Source organism: Trichechus manatus, unplaced genomic scaffold, assembly GCF_000243295.1.
Source record: "Trichechus manatus latirostris isolate Lorelei unplaced genomic scaffold, TriManLat1.0 scaffold00028, whole genome shotgun sequence".
In the NCBI taxonomy this organism is placed as follows: domain Eukaryota; kingdom Metazoa; phylum Chordata; class Mammalia; order Sirenia; family Trichechidae; genus Trichechus; species Trichechus manatus.
In genome coordinates this window covers 21,460,784-21,488,178 of record NW_004443964.1, presented here as the reverse complement: position 1 = coordinate 21,488,178, position 27,395 = coordinate 21,460,784, and the positions used below count along the sequence as shown (strand labels likewise).

The window sequence follows — 27,395 nt, the reverse complement described above, 5'->3', positions numbered from 1 at the left end:
CGCCGCCTCTGTGACGTCCCGCCGCTACCCCAGGGAATAGCGCCCCGGATTCCTCGGGGCATGCGGGCAGCCCGGGGCCGCTGCCGGCGGTGGGTGGGGGCTGGGGAAGAAGGCGGCAGGCCCGGGCGAACCAGTTCCTGGGGGGCAGGAGAGCGGCCGTTGCGGGGCGTCCTCCGGAGAAAGCTGCCCCGCCCAGCCCGGCAACCACGGCCCTTTTCAGGAGACCTCAGGCTGCTCTGCTTTGGCAGCAGGCCTCGACGGTGAAGAGGGCAGCGATGGTAAGCCTGGGTCTGGGGCTGCGCTCTGCACCTGGCAGGGGCACGCTGGGCACAGGCTGCTGCCCCTCCATGGGCCAAAGACCCCTCCAAGAACCCCATGGTGTGGACGTGTGCTGGAGGGCACACACATTTGTGCACAGTTTCAGGGGTGTGGAGTCAGCTTAACAAGGCACCCATGTGGCCTGTGGCATTCATCCTCACACAGGCCCTGACCCTGACCAAGGCACCCACTCCTGAAAGTCATCTTTGGTCGCGCGCAGGAGCGCAGGAGGCAGCTGGGAGGGGTGGCACAGTCTGTTCTGTGGTCAGTGCCCATCCCTAACTTGTCTCCTGGTGTCACTGGACTGCCTTCTCCTCCTCCCCTGTGACCTGGCAGCGTCTGGCCAGGAACTTCCCTCCTGCCACTGGGTGGGGCATCTAACCCAACTGGTCTGGAGACCCCAGAGGGGGCAGGGGTGGTGGGGAAGCAGCCAAACTCAAGGACTGAAAACAGTCCTTGCCCAAAACAAAGGGCTGGCTCGAAAAGACGCCTCCAAGAAGGCCAGAGAAGGCAGTGGTTAGGATTAGGAGTTCAGCAAGCAGCAAGTAGGGTAGACACCCACGGCCCAGAGAACAACTGTCATCACCCCAAACTTTATTGCTTACAGTTCTCTACAACCCAGACTCCGCAGTACCAAGGCTGCAGTGTCACGTGTTGGGGACTGGGAGTCTCTCCCTGGGTAACAGTATGGCTCGATGCGAATAGCTGGACAGACATCACCTTGGCAAAATGTGGGGACAAGCTTTCTGAAACTTGATAAGGTGCTGTTCCCCAGGAAGGTGTTTCAAAGGAGCCCCCCATGACTGCAGGAGGCTAAGGCTAGCAAGCCCCTCACCCCCAATGATTCACAGTTGATTTAATGCTACCTGCGTCCTGATCAACCCCCCTGGGCTGGGACAATGGGGAGGGGAGCTCATCTTAAGAGAAATCTGGAAGAGGTTTTAGGGGTCATGTGAGTGTAGACAGGTCAAGACTTGAGTCCCTTCACCCTCTCTCCTGGCCCGCTGGGGGCCATGTCATTACTTGTGCTCAAGCAGAGCCACTGACCTGCCCTCCTGGAGGGCAGCCATGAAAGTGCTTTGAGGTCATCAGAGTGCAAAGTGTAGCTGGCAGTGCCCATGTGGGCAGGGCAGGGTCAGTGCGGGTGTGCGGCCCTGGCTGCATCCTTGGGGAAGATGGTGTGCTCGGTGTCAAAGCCGTGGCTCTGGCAGTAATGGTGCTGCTGTCTGCTGCTTTCTTTTGCATCCATCATGCCCCATCCTCAGACCATTCAGGTCAAGGGGGTCTCGCGTCCACCCTTCACTTTTACAGATGAGGGAACTGAGTGCAGCTGGTCGGGGCAGTGCTGGTCTGCAGTGTGCGCTCGGGATGTCAGGACGGCCTGCTGCTCTGGGGAAAGTGCTGGCCAGCAGCAAAGGGTGCGTGCTTGGGGACCGAGAACCATTCCACTTAAACACCTTTGGTTCTTGGTTGAAGCCAAGTTCAACAACTGGACCTGTGCTGCAACAACCTGAAAAGTGTGGTGGAAGCTCCCAGGGACTCCTTCCTTCCTGACTTCATCTGAACAGTTCTAGATCGAAAAGTGGGTTAGATGGCCAGGAAAGGCCACACGAGGGGGCAGAGGCCCCCCCCATTAACCCAAGGGCCTGTACTGGACCTAGGTGTGGGCTCTTAGACACTGACATCCTCACACCTGACCAAAGGCTGAGGAGAAAAGGTGTTCACCCACCCCCTGACCCAAGCCAGAAGCTACTCTCCCTGACTGCCAGCAAGTGCTCGCTGATCCAAACGGGCCAAGCCAGCTTGTTAGGGCCAAGGGCAGAGAAGACCTTCTTCACTTCTGGAGGGAAGAGGTCTCATGCTTTCCTCCTCCTCCTCACGTGGGCAGTGTTCTCTTGGCGGGCTCAGGCAGGACTCAGGCGGGAAATCCTGGGTGGTGTTTGCTAGTCCTGCTTTGCTGCTGCCAGCCACTGGTCCCACTGCTGAGCCAGGGGATAGCAGCTCCCTGGGAGCAGGCTGAGCCCGTGTCTCAGGGGCAGCATCTAGCCACCAACAAGGAAGGCTGTTTCGGCAGAGCAGAGCTGGTGGTGGAAGGCAGGGCTAGGGCCTGTTCTCCAGCTGGCCATGCTTGACCCTCCAGCTCCAGGCAAAGCTGCCATCGGGGGCCAGGGTGCACTGCAGGTCAATGCCCGAGTCTGGTACCTCCATGTCATAGCGCACGGGCTGCCCATCCTTGGTCACCAAGCTGAACGCTGCAGCCGGGATCTGGGGGCGGAGCAAACCAGTGGGTCAGAGACAGCTGGCGTGCGGCTTAGAAGCCACCCAGAAGTGTAAAGCTGATGGTCCCCTACCATGCTGGGAGGCACATCTCCCTCCAGCCAAGCAGGCAACCCTGAGGACATTACCTGCCTTTCATTCTGGAGCGCTCAGAGAATCCGCCTGGCCCCACTGAGGGTCCTGAGGACCCTCAGTCACCACTGCCAGTCTTATCCTGAGCCCCCAGCTCTGGGGGACATCTGAGGCCACGTCCAACTATTCTGTAGGGTGCCATTTCTACTTCTTCAAAAGCCTTCCTCCCAGAGGGCTGGGCCAGGCACACTAGCTTCGAAGCTTCTGACCCTAAGCAGATACCTGTCCCCTTACCTGGCTGCTGATGCCAGTCGCGATGTCTCCCACCTTGACACGGTGGAACTCCCGGATGTGCAGGTGTTCGCCATTGAGGGACTGTATTTGGACTTTCACACCTAGAAGGCAAGGTGATAGGAGACTGGGGCCCTGAGGAACTTTTCGTTAAAAAGTCACTCTGTCCTAAGTAGAGAGAAGCAGGTCTGGCTGAGATGAAGCTGCAGAGATGACATTTAGGCTAGAAGTGGCCCTAATGTTATACACCTGTTAGCTCTTCCTCATGGTTTCCTGCCAACCCCTAGAATTTGGCCTGCACATGGCAAAAAGCTGAGGCTGGCTCTTATGGGGAAGTAATATTCCAAACTGGACACAAAGTAAAAAGGAACTGAAAACAAAGACTCTGAAATTGGATTGTAACAGCTTAGACTTCAATGTTCTCTGAGCTAAAGCAGCTCTGGCCAGGCCACAGGCTTCATGCCATGAGTCACGCTGGCCCTGAGGCGGGCCAGGCAGACCCAGCCCTTGTTCTCTCAAAATCACCATATGACCTGTGCACCCAAGCTTGAGACTAAGAAGTTATATGTTGTCTTTCTCATACTCTGACCTCAAACCCCAGAGGAGGATTCCAGGATGTCTAACTTATGGCATCCACAAACTTGTAGCTGAGTTCTTGACTGAAACACCCAGGGGCTTCTGTCCTTCCTTTTCAGAAGATGCTGGTTGGTCAGTTTCTTGACTCCAGGCCAAGAGAGACTTCTCTCCTTCCTAAGCCAGGGGGCCTCTGGGACTCCGTCAGTAGCCAATGAGGGGATACTAGTTCTCCACTGCCCCACTGGCAAAGGCTCTTGGGGAATCAGGGCCTTTGCTCTGAACTTGACTGACTAACCAGGTGCCTTCCTTGCTCTTCCTCATTGTGCCAGAGGAAGGGGGATATGGGCCCCTCAAAGATTCCCTAGTCCCAGGCAGATCGGCTGCCGTGGGGCTTGCTGAGCAGATGAGTGTAGGATTGTACCATTGAAATGGCTCGGGGTATCTGTGGGCCGCCCCCGGGCCAGCACCATGTTCCAGCTAGAGCTGCGAGCCTCTGCCTGGCTGCTCCATGAGTGCACGCCGGAACTCAGGGTGTCCCGCGAGCTCTGAGAGGCCTTTGATGGGTTCTGAAACAACAAGGGTGGACACAGACTCAGGCCTTGGAACCATCTTTGGCCTTGGTCTCATTTAGGGCAAAGGAGCCCTCCCCTGAGGAGAGGAGCTGCTCACGTCCTAGGCTGGAGCACGGCACTACTGGGTACTTTTGAGGCTATGCAGGGGCTGAGCTCATGGGGGGCCCCGGGGCTGGAGGCGGATAAGGAGTATTTCTATGGGGACCAAAGCCCATCTCCATGATATCCACCGTAGCTAAACCCATTCCCTAATCCCCCAGTGTGTTGAAGATGGATTATCTCACCCTGAGAAACCACGGCCCTTCCTCAGCAGGACACCTCCCAGAAGGAAGCCCCCCTCACCTTCCCTTTACCCACTCCTTGCACACTGTCCCTTCACCAGCTGGACACAAAGCCACCTGCTCTGTGCCAGAGCCAGGAGAACCACACCCCTGAAGTGATGGCTCCCGGCCCAGAGTCGACTCACCTTCTCACTGTCATCTGACAGGGAGAGGCTGTCGACGCTGAGGCACGACAGGATCTGCTCCTGCTCCTCCAGAGAGAATGGCTGGGACAGACTGTTCAGAAATAATTCTGCAGGGAAAAGCGGAAGACAGCTATGAAGACTGGGAAGGGCCTGGCTTTAGAGTCAGGGTTCTTCCTGGAAGAAAACCACGCTGGATATAGAGAAGCAAGCACCGGCCTTGGTGGGAGGCCCAGGGTCAGTGTTCAGGGATGCAGGGGCCCGAGGGCCATGGCCACAGCCATGGCTGCCCATACCTATTTCCAGCTGCTGCAGTTCCTGCTCAGGGAAGGTTGCCCTGCGCTCTGGTGAGCTGGGGCTTTTGACAGGGGCTGGGTCCAGGGAGGACAGAGGCAAGGGTTCCCATGTCCCAGACTCCTCCTTGCTCAAGTTCAGGGCTGGAGACTTGTTCCGCTCTGGGGGCTCTGGTGGTAGAGGAGGCTGGAGCTTAGGAGCCCCGTCTGCTGTGTCCTCAGCTGGCTGGGGCCCTGGGGCCCCTAGCGAGAGCTCCCTTGGCTGGGCGCAGAAGGTCTGGTGATAGTTCGGTTGGTTTGGTGGCAGATGTCTTGGTTCTTTATATTCTCCCCTCCAAGGGCTCTTCAGACCTCCCACTACAAAACAGAGCACAAGCAGAGAGGTGGAAGCATGTCAGCACACAGATACAGCTTGGGCCACGTCAGGAATACCTTTCTTGAGCAGAGGAGGGCTACATCTGAGCCACCTGGGAGGACTCCTGCTGGGCCTTGTCAGGGAGACTACTAAGGAGGGCAGCGGTGGTCTCCAGAAGGGGCCTCTTAGGTAAGATGGCCTCGTAAAATGAGAACAGGACTGTATTTGTCTCTTATTCCATTTCCCTTCAGGTAACAGTAGCAAATTGAAAAACTACAGAACTGGCTCCAGAGAAGGACTTTGTTATAGCAAAAAGAAGATTTAAAATCAGCTCTGGGGCAACACCACCAGGGAGTTCCCTGGTAAAATGGCCTCCCTGACCCTCCATCACCCTCACCCCCCTCCATGGTCTGTGCTTCCTGAGGGCACCATTTCTCTGGAGTGGGGGCAGCCCTGAGGCCACCCTCATAATTGCAACTACATCCATTTTTAGGGTGGGAGGCTGTGCAAGGCCCCCTTCCTGTTTTATTTCCTTTAAATTCCCAACGCTACTCTTTTCCCTGCCCAGGTGACATTCTATTATGTTTAATGTATCACTTTTCGTTTGATCGTGTTATTGCAAAATGTGTATTGTTTTCATCAATCAATTTTTAACTTATAAAAAAGGCACTGTGTTCTGTGTCTCATTGTTTGGTTTCTCTTTTCACGTAGCACCATGGTTATGGCTCTGTCCATGCTGCTTTGTGAACATCTTATCTGTTGCTTTAACTGCTGCCTGGCGCTCCCCTGTGCATCCCCACCTTTCACCTCTCCACTCATCCAGTGAGGGAAGGGGGACTGCACCCAACTTCCCTCTCACAGACAGGGGCAGTGCAGGCCCTCAGGCGTGTCCCCTGGTGGATCTGTGCGGCAAGTGCACCCAGGAGTGGAGGTCTGCAGATGTCTGCCTGAGCACTGCCAGATGCCCTCGAGAGGGGCTGCAGCTTCGTCCACATGACTTAGCGGTGTTCAGGGTTCCATTCCCCACCAACGTGTGGCTCTACCAATTTCCTGATTTTTCCCAGTCAAAGGGCTGTAAAGTGACACCTGGTTTTACTTTGCATCTCTGGTTACTACTGAGTTTGAGCCCCTCTTTATATGTGGTATAGAGCCCTGGTGATGCGGTGGTTAATGTGCTTGATTGCTAATCGAAAAGGTCAGTTGTTCGAAACCACTGGCTGCTCTGCAAGAGAAAGATGTGACAGTCTGGTTTCAAAAAGTTTTACAGCCTTGGAAACCCTATGGGGCAGTTCTACTGTGTCCTACAGGGTCGCTATGAGTCGGAATCTACTCTACGGCAGTGGGTTGTATGTGGTAACCCTTTTCCCCCTCTCAAGTCTTCCCTTTTACAACAAAGCATGGCACGAAGCATTTTTACTCACATCACCTCAAGTTGTCTAACATCCCTGAGGTTGTTGTCCTGCCCACGTTCTAGATGGGTAACTCAGGCTCCCAGAGGTGAGTATCTCACTCTTGCCCACTACACTGCCTGTCTCTTTGCTTGGCCCGTGGCTCTCAGCCTCGCTGCGGGGGAGCCACAGCAGCGCAGGCTCTTACCTTGCTGCAGTGCCAGGCTGACCTTGCCCCCCAGCTCCACCGCAGATGCTCTGTGGATGGGCTCCTTCCTCAGCCCCTCTTGGATGGCCTGGGCAGTGAGAGGAGCACAGGAAGGTGGGATCTCCTTCACAGGTGGGGGCTCGCTGGCAATCTGGGGATCAAAAGACAACATAATGAGGTCTGTGATCCTCGTTTCCCAGCACTCAGCCTTTCTGTTCCTGCCCCACGTTGCAGGACAGGCCTGTCACCAGGAATGGAGAGGCCTGGGGTAGAGCAAAGGCTGGGACTTCTCCTAGAAAAGGGAAAAAGGGTCAGGTAGGACCGGCCAGGGCCAGGGAGCAAGGGCCCATGTCCTCCAGGCCCAGCCTGTCAGGAGGCAGGTGATGGTGGCCCAGGATGTGGACAGAGGAGAGTTTTGACCCGCCTTGAGCTCAGTAAGGCCCTCACCTGGGATCTCTCCTTGTGCCCTCCGATTTGGGTGGCAAGCATTTTAGTCAGGACCCACATTTATTCTGAGGCCTACCCCTCCTCCCTGCTCACATCTGACACTGAAGAGCAGCCAAAATGGGAGGCCACCTTGCACCTGCAGCCTGGGCCCCATAGCCCTGCCGGCCTTCCCTCGTTCTGTCACTGACCTTGAGGCAGAGTGGCCCTCGGAAGTACTGAGTCCAAGGATGGCAGCCATTAAGCATGTGCAGCATCATGCAGCAGCTGCTCCAGATGTCCACCTTAGCATCACAGGGCTTGCCCATCACCACCTCTGGAGCCATGTGGGTCTCTGTGCCGGGGATGTAGTCCCCTGAGAAGGCGAGGGCAAGACAGACAAGTCAACTGTGAATTCTGATGGGCAACAGCCTGGGCAATGACTGCATCAATCAGTTCCTGGGAGACTGTTAAAGTGCTTCAGATCAAGAGACAAAGCCCCCCAGTCGAACTTGCTGGGGATGAGCTCAGTCGGGGATTCTGCTGGGACCAGGACAAAGCAACACATCATCTACAACAGGGACCAAACCCTTCAAGTGCCTTTTAAAAATGAGAAGGGAGCTGGACATTAAAAATCAGGTAGAAGACTAATTAATGGCCTGATGTTCCTGAAATATTAGAAGTGAGAGAAATCCAATCGCAGAAAACTTATATGCATGAAAGACTGGAAAGATCAGTACCAGATATTAACAGTAGTTTTTTTCCGGTGATAATGGATTCTTAATTTTTGCTTAGCTCTACTGTTTGCAATGAAAAGCTTTTATTCTTGTAATAAGAAAAAAAGCCCCACTGAAGTTATCTGAATGTGGAGGTGAGGTGTCCACAGTCAATTTACAGCTTCAGAATTACCAACACACTCCTTTAATGACAAAGAATCATATACACCCAAAAGACAGTTTTTCCTCTGGTCAAAATAAAATCATGTTATGTTTAATGCTATAAAGGAAAACAAGAAGGCACAAAATTGTGTTATAATGGTCTTACCTATACACAAAACGAAAAAAAAAAAAAAAAAAATTATCCAAAATATTCATGAGTATCTCTCTGGGCAAGAGAAATGGTGAGAATTCTTTTTTTTCCCTTCCTCTTTTATACCACTTAACTCTGTACTTGCCAAATGTTTGGGCATGAATTATTTTAATAATCAGAAAAATATAAGTTAAAAATAGGTGTTTCGCCAGCTATAGAGCCCAGGCCCCTTGGTCCCACTGTACTTTGAGGCAACTGTGCTCTCAGAGGTGTGGAGAGCTGGGGTTGCAGCTCTGGAGCACAGCTCCACCACAGAGGCCAGACAAGAGGGATGGAGTCATGGGGGCTCCAACAAAGGAGCCTTAGGCAAGGCCCCCAACCTTTCTGTTCCCTTCTCTGTGTAATGGGAACATCAGAAATGAGCACTTGACACGCATTATTTAAGCATTACAACAAAAGCCTTACAATGACCCAGGGTTGTTGTGGGACTTAGGTATATATTGGTGGTTGTAAAGTGCTCACATCTCTTATTCCCATTACAGAAAGCCCAGGAGAAGGCCCACGGCTAATGCTCAGTAAGGGCTACTGCTATTAGCACGGCGGGGAGGGGCAGTCTGGAGGCCTTACCTGTAAGTAAGGAATTCCCCAGACCATCAGGTTGAAGGCACACAGCATGGCCGAAGTCGCAGAGGGCTGCGCGGCTCCCGTCGCTGGACAGGAGCACATTGTCAGCTGCCAGGCCGCCCCGGGGAGAAAGAGGAACAGGTGAGTCATGTCATGCCCCAGCCTACCCTGGCTTGGCTTGGCCTGGACCTCCAGTGAGGTCATTTTCTGGCTGACCCTACAGGGCAGCTGCTGCGTCTGCTTAGTTTCATTAGTCATAGAAGATGGGAGGAGGGTATCAGCTCAGGCTAGAGGCAGGCAGCAGGCTGGATCTCTGAGGATGAGGGGACAGAAGCAGCGTTTGCTTCTGGACATCACCACTCAGCTCTGCTGCCCCCATCCTTTCCCAGTGGTCACCAGCGTGTAGGATCTTGGTCTTCAGTTCTCTGTGGGCACCAACACTTGGAACTATAGTGCCTCACTGAGGGCCTGGAGAACATCCTTCCCCCTCCCACAACCTGTCAGCCTGATTCAGGCCCTGCCACTGGAGATGACCAGGCAGGCCGAGAACAACTGGAAGAAGTCACCAGGCAAGATGGGGTGAGAGGGGAGCCCACTGGGGACCAGGGCCATGGGGGCCTGGGCCTCACCTTTGACATCTCCATGCAGAATCCTTCGTGTATGCAGGTATTCCAGCCCCTCCAAGGCCTGGCCCAGGTAGTAAAGGGCCCGGTCCTCTGGCAGACATCCCTTCTGCTTTATGAGCTGGCCTAGGGAGCCACCTAGGAGACCAATGGCCAGTCTTTACATAGGGTTTTCCCAGGCCTCCAAGCAAGCCAAGGGCAAGAGCGAAGGGCAGATGGTAGAAAAGCAGGCCTTTCCTGAAGATATCACAGGGTTAAGAGGTTAACATGGACTGATTAAAGGTCAAGACATACTGGGCAAGACTTGGGGGAAACCCTTGGTTCTAAATTTCGAGGGATAAAGGAGTGGGACTTGGTATCTTACCTTCCAGCAGTTCCATGAAGATGCTGACCCAAGGACCTTCCTTCACAGCACCATACAAAGGGACAATTCTGGGAGAGGTCAATCCTGCACATGCCACCAACTCCTCTGCCCTAAACACTTCAATTCGCACCTGAAAAGACCCAGAGGTGGTTGAGTCAGGGGTGACGGAGACTGGAGCTGGTTCCTCTGGCATCCTGTCAGGACAGAATCTGGTAACTGCTACCTGGTCATCTCTGGGCTCCATACACAGACTGCTGATGTTCCCAGTATCCATGAGGAGGCCGGGCAGCCCTGGCAGGCCTGCAGAGCCTTCAGAGACTAAGCTGTGCACTGTGTGCCCTTGGTGTCAGGTACAGCTTCTTGTGATTTACTAACCTTCTGGAGTGCTCACCATGTGTGAAACCGTTTATACAAAAACCACAGTCATTGTCCAGGCTATTGGCAGGCTGTCCAGCCTCAAATCTGCCACAAAGGACATTTTTATCCCCAGCCCAACATCTGGGAAATTTCTGGGACATGAGGCCTTTTGTTTATCAACATCCATGTCTACTCTTCAGAATCTGGGTTTCTGACTTATCTGAAGCTAGAGCTGATGCTGCTAAGATTCTGTCTCAGGCACCTCTGTGCAGAATCCCCAGTACCCTTCTCAGAAATTTTCTTAACTCATTTATAATTATCTCTTTCTCAGAGGACTCAAAGCTCCATGCAGTCAGGGCAGTGTTGAAGTTTATTCCGTTTGCGGCTGTTTCCCCAGCATCGGGACACAAAGGAGGCATCAAGGGATGTGTTGGCTGCAGAATGTAGGCCTGGAAAGGTCGTCCACTCCTTTCTGGAGGGAGTGGCAGCTTGGCATGGCGGGAAGATCCAGGCCTTGGATATGAACAATCCTGGGCTGAGGTCCCAGCTCAGCCATATCGAAAGGCAGATCACTTCTCCTCAGCTGGGGTGTTTCCATTGTGAACACGGGCATGATGGTATCTGCTCCTGGGGAAAGCGAGGACTTGGAGGGATGATACCTGGCACCATGCCTGGCAAACAGTGGGTGCTCAGGAAATGCTTGCTCCTCACTTCCTCCTTCTAATCTAAGCTTATTAAGCACTTAGACTTCATAATAGGGAAGAGTGCTCCTTCCAGGCTGCTGTGGCTGGTTCTTGTGTAAACTTTGAGTAGCATCACCAGGGGGCGCCAAGGGTACCAAAACCAGTTTGGGAGAAATCTGTCTGGGACTCAGCAGACTGTTGTTTGGAGATCTGCTGATGTGGCCAACAGCTCTGCTGATGGGGGGCCTTTGGACTTTTGCCTATCAGTGGAAAGTGTCTCTCTTCTGGTTACTTAAAGAATATTTGGTTAGGTTAATCAACTCACATGAACTTTGACTCTTCACTGTCAGTGTTTCCAGCTCTTTAAAAGGCCTCTGGATTTGAGTTGGAACTAATCCACCAGCAGGACTTGTATCAGCAAATGTGTAAGTGTTTTAACCCTACAGTTCCCAAATTGTGAGCTGAAACCCCCAGGGTACTGCAGAGAACGGAGGGGCCCAAGAGTGTCTTACATTAGAGGGAAAGGTGACGCTCGACATCAGTGGGCACTGCGTAAACTACTAGCTCAAGTAAGCTCACAGTTTCAACATTAGATCACACTAAGTTCCTTTTGATGATATATTTTGTGAAGCTGGGTTTTTGGAGGTTGCTGTGATAAAATGCAAGTACTCTGGGAGAAAAATGTGGAACAGGACACAGAGGTGGCGGTGTCCAATCCGATTTCAAGGCTCTAGAAGTTGAGCAGCGCCCATCAAGGCCTCCATCCCCTCAGTAAGTAACTATGGTTGTTTAAGAGTGGAATAAAACTTTTTTCTTTTAATTTATGTGTATTTTTCAAATGGCTAAGTTGTTCGGACAAATATGTTATTTGACCTAACTACCTGATAGACAGAGCTGTTAGGTGTTTCTTTTGGCCAGAGCCATCATGAAAAAACTGCTGGGATATTAAGGACTGTGAACCAAACAAGTTTGGGAACTTCTGCTTTAACCCTTAAAGAAATCTGTATGTCTTCTATAGCGTACGAAACCTGTTGCTGTTGAGCGGATTCCGACTCAGAGTGACCCTACAGTACAGAGCAGAACTGCCCCACAGGGTTTCCAAAGAGCAGCTGGTGGATTCCAACTGCCGACCTTTTGGTAAGCAGCCATAGCTCTTAACCACTGTGCCGCGTTAAAAATATCTCCAATCACCCAGAGCAAAGTGGGGTGGGGTGGGGGAATACTTCAAAACACAAGGTGCTTCTTTAGAAGTCTGGGCCAGTCCCAGAGAGAGGGAGAGGTGAAAGGCCAGTCAGGTGGGAGAAAGCGCCTGGCCTTCTAGTCCAGGTCTTGCTGCCCACCTGGCCCACCTCCCCTCTCTGGATTTTAATGTCCTCACCTTACTGGACTGTGATGAGGATGTTAATGAGAATATATCAATGCCTACTTAACACTGAGCATTCTAACTGTTCTAAGCACTTTACAAGCATTGGTTATTTACAACTTATAATAGCCTAGGAGGTGGTATTATCATTATCCCTATTTTATAGATGAGGAAGCTGAAACCTGGACAAGTAACTTGTCCAAGGTCACTGCGTATCAGAGCCGGGGTTTTGGTCGGGGAAGGCTGACTCCAGAGCCACCAGCCACGCTGTCTCCCTGAAGGCCTTTCCAGGTGTAGTTTCTCCATCTGGGCCCTTCAGGAGCAAGCACACCCAGGTGGGAGTGTGGTCAGCAATCATCTAGCTGTCTTGGCCAGAAGCAGCTTCCTTCCATTGAATTGCCTTCTTGAAACTCTCCCCTCTTGTTTTCTTTAGTATTCTCACCATTTTATTTCCTCTGTAAAAAGGGGGCTGACAGAAGAACTAGATGGTGCCCGGCTACCACCAATGACCACCCTGACAGGGAATACAACAGAGACTCCCTGATGGAGCAGGAGAGGGGTGGGGTGCAGAACTCAAATTCTAGTAAAAAGACCAGAGTTAATGGTCTGAGACTGGAGGATCCCCAGAAAGCACGGCCCCCAGACTCTCTGTCAACCCAGAACTAAAACAGTTTCTGATTCTGAGGCCAACTCTTCAGACAAAGATTGGACTGGACTGTGGGACATAAAATGATACTCGTGAAGAGTGTGCTTCTTAGCTCAGGTAGATACATGAGACTAAACGGGCAGCTTCTGTCCGGAGGTGAGATGGGAAGGCAGAGAGGGTTAGGAGCTGGTTGAATGGACATGGGGAACCGGGGGTGGAAAGGAGGAGTGTGCTGTCACAGTATGGGGAGAGCAATTAGGGTCACATCATAATTTACGTATAAATTTTTGTATAAGAGACTAACTTGAAATGTAAACTTTCACTTGAACTACAACAGTAAACAAAAAATGGTGGTGGGGGGGGGGGCTGACAGCAATTCTGTAATTCAATTCCAGCTTGCTCTCATCCTGTGTAGCCTGACCTCTGATCCTTGGCCCACCTCTGAGGCCCTACCCCCTTAGCAGGGACTGTTCCTCATCTGGTCTTCCAGCTGAAAATCCTAAAGCAGTCTGCCGTAGCACCCCCTGTGAGAGAAAGGATGCCAACAAGCCATCCCCACTGAGTGCTCTTGGACGGGGAGAAGGGAAAGTTCTGAGAGGGGCCAGCTCTGGTGCTGGGCAGTCTGCGTGTTGTGGTTGGAGCTTTTCCGACTGCCTTGGGGAGGTGAGAAATGTAGTATTTGTCCTCTTCTACTATATTAGGGTTGTTTATCTTGTTGCCTGGGACTCTGGGAGCCTCAGCAGGGGAACAGCTGGGAAGCACAGTGACTAAGTTCCCCAGCACTGGGTGTTCATCTCCAGGACACTTCACACTCTTTTGCCCTCCTCCCGCCTGCCTCTCAGGAGGGGACAGCTGAACCTTCTCTGGTAGCCTGGGGAGGGGAACTATAGCTGAGGAGGTCAGGCACGTGGCCTTGGCATCCAAGTGGAAGATGATGACCCATGATGGCAAGAACTCAGCATGTGTTTCTGTGTGTGGGGGGTGGTGAGGGGTGGAGCTTCCTTGTTTGATATAATATGTTTGAAGTTTGGGGTAATACCTATGGATAGTCCCCTTTCTCGTCTTATCACCAACTTGAACATCCTGGCCCGTGAACAAACCAGGGAGGCCAGGTGTATTCAGATCACAGTTGGTATCCTCACCACTTAAGCACCTGCTGCAGTGGTGGTGGTGCCCACGCTGCACGGAGCCTGAGCACGCTGGGCCTGCCTGGCTGGCTACTGAAGGAATAGCCACTTGAAACAAGGTCCATAGTTCACTTTATTTCACCCTGACCAATTAGCCAAGGAAACGGCCCATGGAAATGTTTCTGAATTCAAGCTTCTGAGGTCCTGGTAGCACCAGGTCTGAGGCTGAAAGTCTAGGCCAGGGACAAGGTGGCTTCTAATCAAGGTGAACTGTCAGGGGGAGGAGAAAAGATGGCTGAGGCGGGTGCAGGGCTGACACCCTTGAGGTCTGTGGATCTGCTGCCACTGCTGCTGATTCTGGCTGGGCCTGGTTGGTCTGATTTGACAGAGGCAGGAGACCTCAGTTCTATGCCCCCCATGTGGCCATGGACAAGTCTCGCTATCCTCTCCAGTCCCCAGCTCTAACCAGCGAGCTGTGGGGGTGGAAGAGATGTTTCATTCCTCCTGCCACTAATCAAAATTCCGGGACCACAAGTCTGCATCTCTCCCCACCCTTCCTGAAGAGCGGTTCAGAGCACAAACTCCAGGGTCAGACAAACCTGGGCCTGAATCCTAGTTCGGTCACTAGGCCAGTTACTTAATCTCATGTCGTCTCATTTCCTCTTAATACCCATCTCTTAGATCTGTTGTGAGGAACAAAGGAGATAACGTATGTATTGTTCTGGCACACAGTGTTTAGTGATTTGTAGCTACGATCAGTGAAGTGCTTACCAGGTTCCAGGCACTGCGCTGAGCAGTTCACACTTAACATTCTCTCTTCCGGTCCTCTCATGAGCCCTGGGGCTGAGGACTGCTATCCCCACTTTACGGACGAGGAGACAGACACATGCTTGTCCAAGGTCCCACAGCCCAACTCAAACCAGATCGCTCTGACTCCCAAAGTGTAGGGCCCCCTCCTGGGAGGCACCTGATAGGTGGAAGTTATTGCTCTGGTTATTACCTTCTGGTCCAGGTCGGGGTGGCCCCACTGTGTGGTTTAGAGGTTTTAGCTCAACATGAATTTGTGACGAGCCAACCATCTTCCAGGTTTTGATTTGTCCCTAAGGGCCTGGCATTTATTTAGAGTGGTCCCGACTGTATTCAGACACCAAGGGCTGCAGATGGCTGCATGCACCCGTTCATACTCCCTCTCACGTACACACATACCAAGTGCAGCTCCCAGGCCAGGACATGTGACCAAGACCACCCCTTCCAGTTCCAGATGACCCAGGGCTAGCGAGTGCCAAGCTCTGACAGACCCACGCTGCCCTGCTGCTGTGCTCGAAAAAGGCAGAGGGAACATAACAGGCCAGCTGCTGGCTTCCCTCTTCAGCCCCTGGCATAGTTTTTTTTTGGGAGGGGGGGGGTATGCATACCTTTTTGACAGCACACTGGAAGCCAGTCTGCTTGTCCTCCATCCTGTGTACCTCTCCGAAGGAGCCTCTGCCCAGGCGGGGCTGGTGTGTGGCCCAGTGAATCTCCTCTCGGTACTCATAATCCACCGGCTTGAGTTTCTGGGGTTGGCAGGAGAGACAGGCCAGTTTCAGTGGCCAGGGCAGCAGAGGGATGAAGAGCTACAGTGAGGAAGGCTCTCACAAACAAAGATACCACTGGGTCTGAGGTGGGGCTCTGAGGGGCAAAACCAGAGGTGGGCTTACAGGAATAGAGTAACAGCAGAGGAGAGCCATGGGCTGCCTGAGGTTGCCGACCCTCGTGGTGAAGAAACACCTTTTCCCCAGAATTGTGGTTGTGGGACAGAAATGGAATTGTAAGCAGCCTTGACAATGTAAAAACATGGTAAAAGAAAGGGGAGAACACTGAAGAGGGGTGGGGGTCAAGGGATAATGTTAAAAGTGGATGGAATAAAACCCAGAAATTGAAGCTTGGTCAAATCATTTAAAGTCACAAAGTTATCCCGTACGAGAACAAGAGTAAAAGGGGCAAGTAGGGGGCTAGTGAAGATAAGCAAAATCCTCATCTTTTATATCAGGGAGTCATTAGATCATATCTGAAGTAGATAAGAGATATGCTTACAGTCTGTTTCTTAATATCTGTATTATTCATATAATATGCGTACACACAAATACTTTAGCATCAATGAGGTAACTAACCAGAATAACTAAAAGCAGAAATAGCTAAAAAGACTGACAAGTGAGCCTGGAGGTGGAGTGGGAGAGTACTGCTTTCCGTCAGTGACAATTTTCTACTATCTGACTTGTTACCGTGCGTATGAATGACTTTAGTAAAGAAAGAAAAGCAGCCTCCAAAGGGTGGGAACTTGAGAGGAAGTCTGGCAGGTTTTGAGTGATGCCTCTTCTCCCATAGCTGGTCCCACAATGACTCCCAGCTGCTGCTCTTGGCCCCAGAGTTGGTGGTATTTGTGTGCGCGTCTGTGAGCGCGTGCAAGAGAGAGATTGGGGGAGTAGTTACCTCATTAAGCAGGACTCCCTCGCTGTCCTCAGTTTCGGGGCTGGGTCCCTGCATCCTGGGGCCCCCTGCCGACCAGGTCTTGGCCAGGCTGGCCAGGCTGTGGGCCTGGCCTGAGCTCACACTGCCCTGCAGAGCGTGTACCAGGTATTCCTCCACAGAAAACTTCTCACAGGTACCACGTGATGGACAGCTGGGCTTCTGGTGTGGGCCAGGCAGGGGCTTCTGACTGTCTATACATGCCAACTTGCCCAGGTGTGGGCCAGGCAGGGGCTGCTGGCCATCTGCACATGCCAGTTTGCTCAGGAAGGACTCCAGGGGGTGAGGTTTCCAGGGCTGGAGAGGGTGGAATGGGAAGGGATGGGGCAGTCTGCTGTAGGGGAAGGGGTGAACGGGTTGGGGCAGGGGGCCCACATCCTGGGGGTGGTGGAGTTTCCACACATGGTTCAGACATTGCAGGGGGCTGATCAGCTTGTGGAATTCTGATCGAGGAAGTGCTGGCCGCAGGCCCTCCCCGAGTTTCTTAAAACATAGTTGGCCAAGGCTTGGCTCCTGCAGAGGCTTGATAAACTGGGGTGTGTTTCTAACATATGAGGAGCCTAGTGGAGACTCATCCTCCTGTGGGGGAAAACACAGCATTAGGAATAGGGCCAGGGCCAAGGCACAGGCTGCTCCTCAAAGGATCCATTCTGGAGGCCCATGAGCCTGGGGTCTCACCTGCACCGGGACTGTGCAGCTCTCCTGCTCGGGGGTCCTGGGGAGAGGTTTGGCCAAGGCCACTCCCGCCTGAGCCAGGGCCTTCGAGCTCTTCTTCTTCCGTTTCTTCCGGGCTTTGCTGCGCCGCTTTCCCTTCCAACATACAGGGGCCATTTTGCCCTCAGTTGCATGGGCCACATTGTTGGGGATTTGATCAAGACTATCAGACTGGCTGTCAAAAAAGGGACAGATACTCATTTTGAGTATGAGGAGGCAGTAAGACAGAATGTTTCAGGACAGCGGCATCAGAGTCATACAGACCTGTGCTCAAATCCTAGCTTTGTTATAACTTGTGTGAACGTGGAAATGTTCCTAACCCCCCCATAGATTTCTGTTTTCTCACTTATAAAATAAGCAGAGTATTTTCTGCCATGCAAGGTGGAGATGAAGTTTAAATGAAGTAGTTCATTTAAAAGGCCTATCCTGGTGCCTGGCCCCAATAAGCAGTAGTTATTGCTATCGTGATGAGGCATACACTTAGCTCTTCTTGAGGAAACGGTGGTGGTGGGAGACACACAGTTCTCTCACTGCTCACGTGGGAGCCATCCTCCATGGCCTCATCTCTCGCCTCCCGCAGGAAACTCAAAGGTAGCGGGTTAAGCCCAGGCCTGGGGACAGCTAGAGGCCTACAGACCGCTGAAAGAAGTGGGTCTGTCAGAAACCCCCTACCCTAAGCCAAAAGGCATCTGAGGCAGCTTCAGGAATTCTACCAAACACTGAGCATTTCTTGGTTCAAGGAACCAGCCCTCATCACAACATTTTCCTCCACAGCAGTTTCCTAATTCCAGTGATAAAAAAGTCTGCCTGGTGGTAGAAGATGGAATTGTTTCTAGGTTCAACTCTTGGTTGTCAAAAATCATCTTTAGGGGAATGGGGAGACTGGGAACTGATAAGCCTCACCTCTAGCTTCCTTTCTACAGGGCTACTGAGCTGCTCACATTTTACATTTCCACAACCCTCATCCCTACTTGGGTGAGCCTCATAGGAGGAAAGACGCCAGCAGGTTTCCCCCACAGAGGGCAGTTAAAGTGGCACCTCTGGGGCTTTCACTGATGGTCACACACCAGTGGGAAAGCAAATCCTATTCCCAGCACCCTCCCTACTGATGGGAAGCAAGGGGTGCATCAAGGACTCTGAGGAGAATAAAAATAAAACGTCAAGCTGATGTGACCCAGAGGCAGTCTACCAGCATCCACGAGCTGTGAAAAGCTTTTGAAAAGCTTATTTGGCTAAGAGACCAGCTGAGCCAGGAAAGCCTGGGCTGGTTCCAAGAGCTGAACCACAGGTGCTGAGGAGGCAGCCAGGGGTCACTTGGGAGCAGCCTGGGCAAGCAGCTGGGGGAGGGAGGACGCTGCCCTCAATTCCCTGCCTTCCCAATCAAGCTTGCCTGCTTACCTGTACTGTTTGGACCCAGCGATGAAAATTCGTTCTGAAAAGGTGGGACTGAACTCTTGGCTATTCTCACCTTTTAAATAAGGGGAAAAGAGTTGGATAGAGAACAGAGGGGAGAAGAGAAAGAACAGAAATTCAGCACTTCGGAGAGATACATTTTACAGCTGCCTTCTTGGGCCATTCTTCTCCCGCCCACCCAGACCCACCTCCACCTGGTGGCTCACCTCCCTACCATCACCTCTTTCTCTTACTACCTGTCCTCACCTCTCGCTCCCCAGCCCAGCAGTCATGAGCAGAGGGCGTGCCTGTAATATGGTGACCATAAGGGTGCCCACCTCACCTCAGTTACTGTGACACTTAAGTAAGATAATCCACATAAAACACTCAACACACGCTGGCACACAGTAACGGCTCAATAAATATAAGCTATTGTATACATATCTGTATGTTTTTTGGTGTCCCGGAGTGGCACAAATGGTTAAGTGCTGGACTACTAACCTCCCCAACCCAAGAGGCATAGTTGGGGGGTGGGCAGGGGAGGCATATGCCCCTAGGCGCAAGTCCAAGGGGGAGCCAGATGAGGCTGGCTGGCGAACCACCCCCCACATCGATGGCTTGCTGCCCTCGCTAAGCCTCTGCCTACCCCCTTGCTACTCAGAGGCGCATCAGAAGTAAGTGTGGTGATCTGCTTCTGAAAGATCACAGCCTTGAAAACCCCATGGAGGAGCAGTTGTACTCTGCACACATGGGGTTGCCATGAGTTGGAATCGACTCAACGGCAACTAACAACAACATAATTTTTCACATTATCTCATTCACTCTTTTTTAAATTTTTATTTTCTCATTGCTCCTCAAAAACCAACCCGAAGGAAGTGGAAGATGAGGAGAAGAACGTGTACATGTGGGAAATGCCTTCACAAACTCTTGGGTCTCTCCAGGCTCCACCAAGAAACTGCCTGAGTTGGAGGGTAGAGTGTTGAAGAAAAGGAAGACTCCTGGCCCTACCCAGGCCTCCTAAGAGTTTCTCTGTCTGCCAGGCACAGCTACCATTACTAGTCATTTTGAGGTATCTTGAGCGGATGCAGAAGGACCAGGCTAGGCCTCACCCTCCAGTGGCTTGCTGCTCTAGACTGGCCCAACAGGACCAGAGCAGGTGTTCACTCTTTGGGGTGGGGCCACCTCTAGGTAGAAAGTGATGAAGGGCCTACAGGCCCCAGAGGGGCTTTCCAAGAGGCCTGGCCTTTCCTGTCTGGGGCTTCTCTTGAGTTGCTCAGCTGCTCACGGTCACAGCAGAATGCTGATGTCCTGCTCACTGAGCCTGCACAGAGTGCCCAGGACTGGAAAGACGGCCCAGGAGCCCAAGCATTCCTGCCTCCTAGCTCTCCTCCCCTGCTCTGGCCACAATGGGCAAAAACCTCCACTTGCCACTTCGCCTTTCTTGTTCTCTGTTTCTCAGGGCTTTTATAGCTCCCACTTGGTTATTGGCTTAACCCCCGTGGCATCTTATGAGAATCTTACATAGCAGTCACCCTGACCTTCCTCTTCCATAGGGGGACCCTGAGCCCAGCCTCATCTGTGCCCGGCCACCTTTGCACAAAGGACTGCCAAGCTGCAGGCCCACCTGCAGGCCTACCCGTCTGCCGTTTCTGCCAATAGCCCTGACCCAGTAGCTCTTACATTCGGCCTGGGCAATGATGGAGATGGCAGCCAGTCCTCCCTCGGAGCCTTCCTTGGCTGTGCCTTTGGTAATCACATCGTTCAGGATATCCCACTTCCCGCAGAACACGGAGCTCTTCTCTGAGGCCTTAAGCTTGCACATGGAGCTTTGATTCTTCCCCACTGTCTGCGCCTTCTCCTTGGCTTTGGCGAGCTCCTTCTGCTGCCCGACTGCCGAGCCAGGGGTGCCTGGACAGGCCATTTCCATCACTGCCATCTCCCAGGCTCACGCTCACCCTGAGAGAGACCAAACACAGAGCAGGTCACCATAATCCCAGATGCCAATGGGCCTAGATCAGGCTTGGGTTGGAGAGAAGTAGGAGGGAAAGGGCCTCTGCCTCTTCATGCCACATGTATTTATTTTCCAACACCCTAAACGGTAAAGGAGTCAACCTCTCAGCATCTACACATGCACCATGTTGTGTGTGCCCTGGCCCTGCCAGCTCCCCAGCATAAACGAACTCTTCCACTCTGTCCAACAGGATTCCGGAACCATCTCCTCTAGGACAGTGACAACACAAACATCTGGGCTGCCTTTTTCTTGCCTTTATAATGGCTGAATCTTTTTCTGTTGTTGGTTTTACGGCAAATATATGCTCCCCTAGGAAAGGGTGGTGGATCCTACCCTCCAAAACCATCCGTCACCTCACTGACCCCACACAGGCCTTGCCTTCTTAGAGCACTTGTCTATACCCAGCCACAGTAGCTTTTCTCCAAATGGAGAGAATCAAGTTTTTGTTTTTGTTTTTCCCAGCAGAAGGTATATATGTATGTATAAGTGTGAATGTGTGTATGTGCATGTATACATATACATATATACATACACACACACATATGTATAAATACACACATATGTATAAAGTCTTAGAAAGTCTAAAATCAGCATGCAAATAGCAGAGCTCAGTAGTTTGCTTCTTTCCTAAGAGGCATCTGTTTGTGGCTCTCTAGAAGGAACTGACATGCTTCCTTCTATAACGTCCTAACTCATTTGCTGAAAACTTCTTCTAGGTATCATTCCTCTTTCGGGCAACATTAGTAGTGGAATTTATATTAGAACCCCAACACCAACCTATAGCTCTAAAAATATGAGGACAAAGAACAAGAATTCAGTTTTATCTGGGTTCTATCTCGGCCAGCCCTGTCTGTTACCAAGGAAGTGACAATATGTCTGAATAGCATGGAGACCAGAACTGTCATGGAAGACAACAGCACTGGTCTGAGATTGTCACCATTTGGAAATCTTTTTAATGACCAGGACTGTGGACTCCCAAAGGGCAATGCACCTCTGGGGTGTGACTTGCTTTAGACAAAGCCTGGGAAGGAACCAAATGCAGCCAGGTTTTTAATAACTGTCCTCTGATGAGAGTTTTAAAACAGTAACTAACAGCTGTAGTCTTCCCTCCTGTAACTCCATTAAATCTAGATCACCCCTTCCATTTGCTCTTGGGGAAGAAAGACAGATCACGTAAAGCCAAACCTCTAATGTCTCTGGCCCTTGGCCCGTGAGACCGTGGGAAGCTGGGAAATACTAGGTTGAAGCCTTCTTCCTATTGAATCTCCCTCACTCATCTTTCCCCACCACATGGGCTACCAAAGGCTGAGCCAACTTGATTGGGGGATGGGGTGAGGGTGGGGGCAGGGTTTGTTGGCGACTATTAATTTGATCCTGGCACCTCTGCCTTCAAGGGCCTCCTCACCCTCTGAACTCCAAGCAGCTCCCAGCTTCCAGTATGGGCACCTGGATCCTGTCCTGAAGGCCAGACACTGAGGCGGCTGACTGGGCAGCCTCATGGTTATACGATGATCTTCTGAAGTTTAAGGAGTATCCTGATTCCTAAATTAGAGGAAAGCCCTCCAAGGTAGGGTAATTTTCTTTTAACCATACTTTCACCTCACCCCATACCTCCCCAACTCCCTGCCCCTCCAAAAAAGAATTGATCTAGGGCCTAGAGTATATCCTACTTTTCTCAGCCTCTTTACCAAGGGAAATGAGATGTTAAAAAAACAAACCAAAAAATTTTCAAACCTAATGGTATTAGAGGTTTGCTTACAGGGATCTTGACATTACTTTAACCTCCTCAGTTTTACTTGAAAAAATTGAGACCTAATTAAGTGGAGGCTTGCCCAAGCTAACCCAGCCCATGTGTGGCAGAGCAGGGCAGGACCCAGAACCCAGGGCTTTTTAGGCTGTGTTGCCCATTCCCGAAGTCTCCTGGGTTACAGGAAACACAAGGAAGGGGAACTCTTGGTTTTCCCTGGTCAGAACAGTGTACACAGTTGTGCCCCCAGTATGTAGCATAGCAGGGCACAGATCAGACAATGGATGTTGGCTGAATGATGGGATCAAAGGGTGAAGAGTGCTTTTCTATGCCTTTCAGAGACAAGATGAGCCTGAGCACTGGGGATAAAGAGAGCCCATTTGACTGATGAGAAAGATGAGGCTGAGTGGTGCATAGCTTGTTCCAAGGGCACTCAGTAGTCCAGTGATCTAGCTGCCCTCGAGCTCAGAGAGCCTGTCTCTCTCTGGTATGGCTCACCGAGTGTTCTGGATTGCTCATCCTGAGCTAGAGCTCCTCCAGAGAGGCTGTGGGGCATCCCCTTGCCCCTGGGAGCTGTCCTTTCATCTTGTGGTTAGGTAGGCAGCTGGCCAGGGGCCCTGTTTCTCCCTCCATGAGCACACCAGCCTTCTCCATCCCCAGAGAAGAAGCTGAGGCTGAGGCTGAGGCAGCCAAGCTCAGAGCCTCCTTTGCAGTTCCCTGATGACTCATTCAACAGCCTGGCAAGCAGAGAGAGTAACAAAGAGACTGTTGAGAAGCTGACCCAGCAGATGGCAGCTGAACCTGTGAAGGGCACGGGGAAACGGACTGACCCTCACCTCCCAGAGGCACAAAATCATGCCCTGAGAGCTGTAAAGCTTCTCCTGTGGCTCTTTTCCTATGCCACATGACCATGACTCAGACCCTCACCGATAGCCTCCAAGTTCAAGAGACTATTCTTGGGACACATTGGCCTGACAGCAGCACTCCTACATACACACATGCTCACTCCCCTTTCTTCCCCAACTTCTGTATGGGTTCTGGTCTACAAAAAGAAAAAAAACAAAGTTCTGCAGTAAGCCTGGGACTGCTGGCCAGGTGGCCTTCCCAGCCCTGGGCTTCGGCCCCTGGCTCGTTCCCCAGCGCACAGCCCCACATCTCTACCCCTTGTCCCTCCTGCAGCTTATGGGGGAGGCAAGGACTAAGTGGGAGCTAGTTATGTTTCTGCCTCTGAAGGCAAGTCAAAATCCTGATCCATTACTCAGCCTGGACACTCTCCATTCCACTCAGGCCTCGAATGCATTTTGACCCTGATGTTCTCTGTGTCAGAGCTGTGAACATGAGCAGTGGCAACAGCCAAACCCACTCAGCCCGCCCACAAGTTCATGAAAACAAAAGAGGAAAGGAGAAGTAGAATTCATTCAGTATTATTTTAGGACCTGATGCATGTACAATGCCTATTCTCTCTCCTGTGGAGCCCTGATGACACCGTGGAGAAGTTTGGGGGGCAGGAATGACTGGCGTGGTACCAGAATCAACCCCAGGTCCTAGCTGTGTGATGTGCCTGCTGTGAGCAAGGCTCCTGAGTCCTGAGACTGAACGTGGCTCCCCACCAGCTAGTAAAGGTCTTTTGTCCAAGTTGAGGAATTAAATCTGAGTCCAAGGATGGCTTTAGGGAGAACTGTGAGTCCCCAGAAACAATGCGCCATTTGTATTTTTCCAAGAAAAGAGGTCCATAGCTTTCATCATATTCTCAAAGGGTCTGTATTCCCCAGAAGGCTGCTCTAGTATCCCTAAAAGATAAGCACGAGAGCAAAATGTTCGATTCTGGCTCTGTCCTTCCAATCCAAGGAAGAGATCTGTAACTCGGCGGTTTCCAACCTGACTGTAAGTTAGAATAACCAGATGACTTCTTAAAATCACTCACCCTAGGCTACTGAATCAGAACCACTGGGCATTAGGCCCAGACCTGTACTTTTGACAAGTTCTCTGGATGATTCTGATGCTGAGGGGCCAGGGACTACCATCTGACCCTGCTCTATACTCTAAGGCTGCACCACCCAATATGGTAGCCATTAGCCACACTTTCTATATAAATTAATTGAAAATCAGTTCCTCAGTTACACTAGCTACCATACTGGATAGTGCAGATGGAGAACATCTCCACTGATGCAGAAAGTTCTATTGGATGGCACTGCTCTAAGGCAATAGCAACGTTTTCTCTGACAGCAAAACTCCCGCTCCTTGGATTCTGGGACAGAATGAATGAATTTTTTATTAACTGGAAGGTACAAAAATAATGTTTTAGGTTTTGCTCTTTAATGATGGTAACTTAAAAAATGTATCCTATTTTAGTTTCCTGCTTTAGTAAGTACAGTGTAATGAAATCACCAGACTAGGAACTTTTTGTTTTTTTTAAAAGCAGTGGGACCATTTTTGTCAAATGAAATCATACCTCAACCCCCAATATATAAAAGACCTAGAAGCATGCAACTGGTATGTAACTCACATGAGAAACAGCTGCTCTGGGTAAGAGTGTGGGAAGAGCCCCATGTGCTCAGCTTCCCTTCGTGCTCAGCTTCCCTTCGTCCACCAAGGACCTCTGTGGAGTCTTGGTCTTTGAGGAAGACCGTTTGAAAACCAGTGCCCTAGCAAATCTTTTGAGGTTCCTTCTAGTTCCAAAAACGTAAAGATTTGTCAGGATTAATTTAGGGACAGAGGACTCCAATTCAAAACAATAACTGTCACTGTTTATTAAGCACCTACTGTTACTAATCTCATTTTCAGATGTGAAAGCTGAGGCTTAGAGAAGTTAAATAGGCTGCTAAAAAAGTTTCAGAGTTACAAGTTGTGGAGATGGGGTTGAACCAGGCTGCTGCCTTCTGAGTCTGCAGGCTAAACCTGAGCAGGTAACTTAATTAACTTCTCTGAGTTTCTTTTCTTTGTTCTTCAGAGTTGTTTTGAGGACTGAGTGAGGTAAAGTATATGAAATGCCAATCGGTTTGCCTGGCTCATAGAAGATGTTAAATGAATGTTCATTCCCTTGTCCTTACCAGGCTAGTGAACATCGTTACTGAGATGATGGGACTTCTCTGTTTCGGCATCATACAGTCAAAGTGCCTTGCACCTTTCCTAAGGCATTCAACACCTTGAGCCTTGGTTCTCCCACATATAAAAGGGAAATAAAAATCTCCATCTTACAGTGCCACAGTGACCATTTCTCCTCTTGAGAATGTCCACTGAGGGGCCAGGGCAGACCAGGGCAAATCCCTCTCACGATTATTTCATCTGGAAGTAGAAACTTGTCCTTCTCTGAATGCCCAGAGGGACAAACTGCAGAAGTGTAATGACTCAACTTCCTTAATAAGATATTGGTTGAAAACCAATCTCATCCTGATGCTTCCTCTTTTAAGCCTTCAGCTTGCCCAGCCACCAGGCCACAATGGGAAAGGCCAGCCTCTGCCAATCAAGAACGAGGGGCTGTGGCCAGGAAGGGGAACCAGAGGCAAGTGGTCGGCAGAGCAAGCGGGCCTGGCAAAATAGCCATCTGGCCAGGCAGACACAGTGGTCCCTATCCACGCTCAGCCTGGCTCCCCTTCTGCTCTGCCTGCCCTCCCCGAGCCCTGGCCCCCAGCCTCTATTCTAGCCAGACTGTTCCCTCCACTTGCCTAAGCAGGACTGCAATGTGCAGACCCGATTCTTCTTCTTTGCTTGCCCTGTCCCTCCCATAGACAATGCTTTCTTCATTAATGTCTGCCCAGATCTCATCTATCCTTTAAGACCTATCTCCTTGGTGAAGCCTTTTATGATAGGCTTCTTCATTCATTCAGCAAGTGTTCCATGAACGTCTCCTAAGTGCTAGGGGCTTTAATAACCACTACATTCACTAAATGCCTTCTGTGTGCTAGGCACTGAGCTATATGTTTTATCTAGATTACTGAACTTCACAGTAACCCTGCAAGGTTGATAATTTTATTCCCATTTTACAGATGGAAAAAACCAAGGTGCAGAGAGGTAAGTTACCTGCAGGAAGAAATGAGGCTCAATTTATACAAGTAGGGCATCTAACAAGGGTTTAGGGCTAACATCAAGACATTCCTGGCCCTTTCACCTGGGACCCAAAGATCCTCAGCTCCTTTCTAGAATAAAGGCTTGTTAGCAGAGGTACCTGGAACATTCAGGAACTGAGCAGTATTATCATCTAGGTGGATATTAAAAAAAAAAAAAGCCAAACCTGCTGCTGTCGAGTCGATTCCGACTCATAGTGACCCTAGAGGACAGAGTAGAACTGTCCCAGAGGGTTTTTAAGGCTGTAATCTTCACAGAAGCAGACTGTCACATCTTTCTCTTGAGGAGCAGCTGATGGGTTCAAATCACCAACCTTTCGGTTAGCAGCCGAGCGCTCAACCACTGTGTCACCAGGGCTCCTTAGGTGGATATTGCTACACCTATTTTACCCCTAGGATCTGCTCACTGTTAGTAACAATTTCTTAGATGATGTAGGCAGGAAGGCCAAGAATGAAAAATGAGGGGGGTCTCATCATTAAGGGCTGAATCAGTAGTAAATTTCTCAGACTTCTAGTTGAGTTATACCAGTACATGCTCCTGGGGTGTTAGAATTTTTAATTTAATTAGTTTAACACGTCATTTCAGCTTCTTAAAACAATCAAACCCACACATAACATACACATACATAAACCAGAGTTCCAGGCAGGATGGCGCTACCTTTAGTGAAAGAATCACTGAAAGATGTGCTTTAGCAAGAAGAAAAGTAAATCAGAGAAAAAAAAGCATGCACGAAATAATAGTAGGCATAAGAATTGATATGTTGGTCAATTTAATTAACAATGGAATGTAAAAAAAATTTAAAAACATTTAAAAAAAATTAAATTCTAGACAACAATGAAAAGGAAAAAGGTGGTGTGGGTTGTTCAATAAGTAAAGAGTGATACGATCCTTGCCTTCTTGGGAAATTTA

The 27,395-nt window shown here is 50.9% G+C and overlaps 1 protein-coding gene across 1 annotated transcript; it reads right to left on the bottom strand.

Annotated features, from left to right (window-relative positions):
- Nucleotides 1–429: 429 nt before the first annotated feature.
- MAP3K14 (mitogen-activated protein kinase kinase kinase 14) lies at nt 430–26,621 on the bottom strand. Its single transcript, XM_004374272.3, has 15 exons — nt 20,344–26,621; nt 18,670–18,739; nt 17,236–17,446; nt 16,522–17,136; nt 15,468–15,605; nt 9,877–10,006; nt 9,519–9,650; nt 8,893–8,997; nt 7,449–7,612; nt 6,814–6,964; nt 4,866–5,219; nt 4,573–4,679; nt 3,956–4,100; nt 2,962–3,062; nt 430–2,583 (listed from the first exon to the last, which is right to left on the bottom strand). The coding sequence occupies exons 1-15, from the start codon at nt 20,597–20,599 to the stop codon at nt 2,419–2,421; spliced, it is 2,844 nt and encodes a 947-aa protein (XP_004374329.1). The 5' UTR covers nt 20,600–26,621; the 3' UTR covers nt 430–2,418.
- Between the last annotated feature and the right edge of the window lie 774 nt (nt 26,622–27,395).

What these genes read in the sequence shown, in the direction of transcription:
- MAP3K14 (XM_004374272.3), bottom strand. Translation starts at nt 20,599, where the DNA reads ATGGCAGTGATGGAAATGGCCTGTCCAGGCACCCCTGGCTCGGCAGTC. An exon ending in TCCAGTGTGCTGTCAAAAAG is followed by an intron (nt 10,007 to 15,467) that starts GTATGCATACCC and finishes GGGTCTTTTCAG; the next exon opens with GTGCGAATTGAAGTGTTTAG. An exon ending in TGTCAGATGACAGTGAGAAG is followed by an intron (nt 4,101 to 4,572) that starts GTGAGTCGACTC and finishes TTGTTGTTTCAG; the next exon opens with AACCCATCAAAGGCCTCTCA.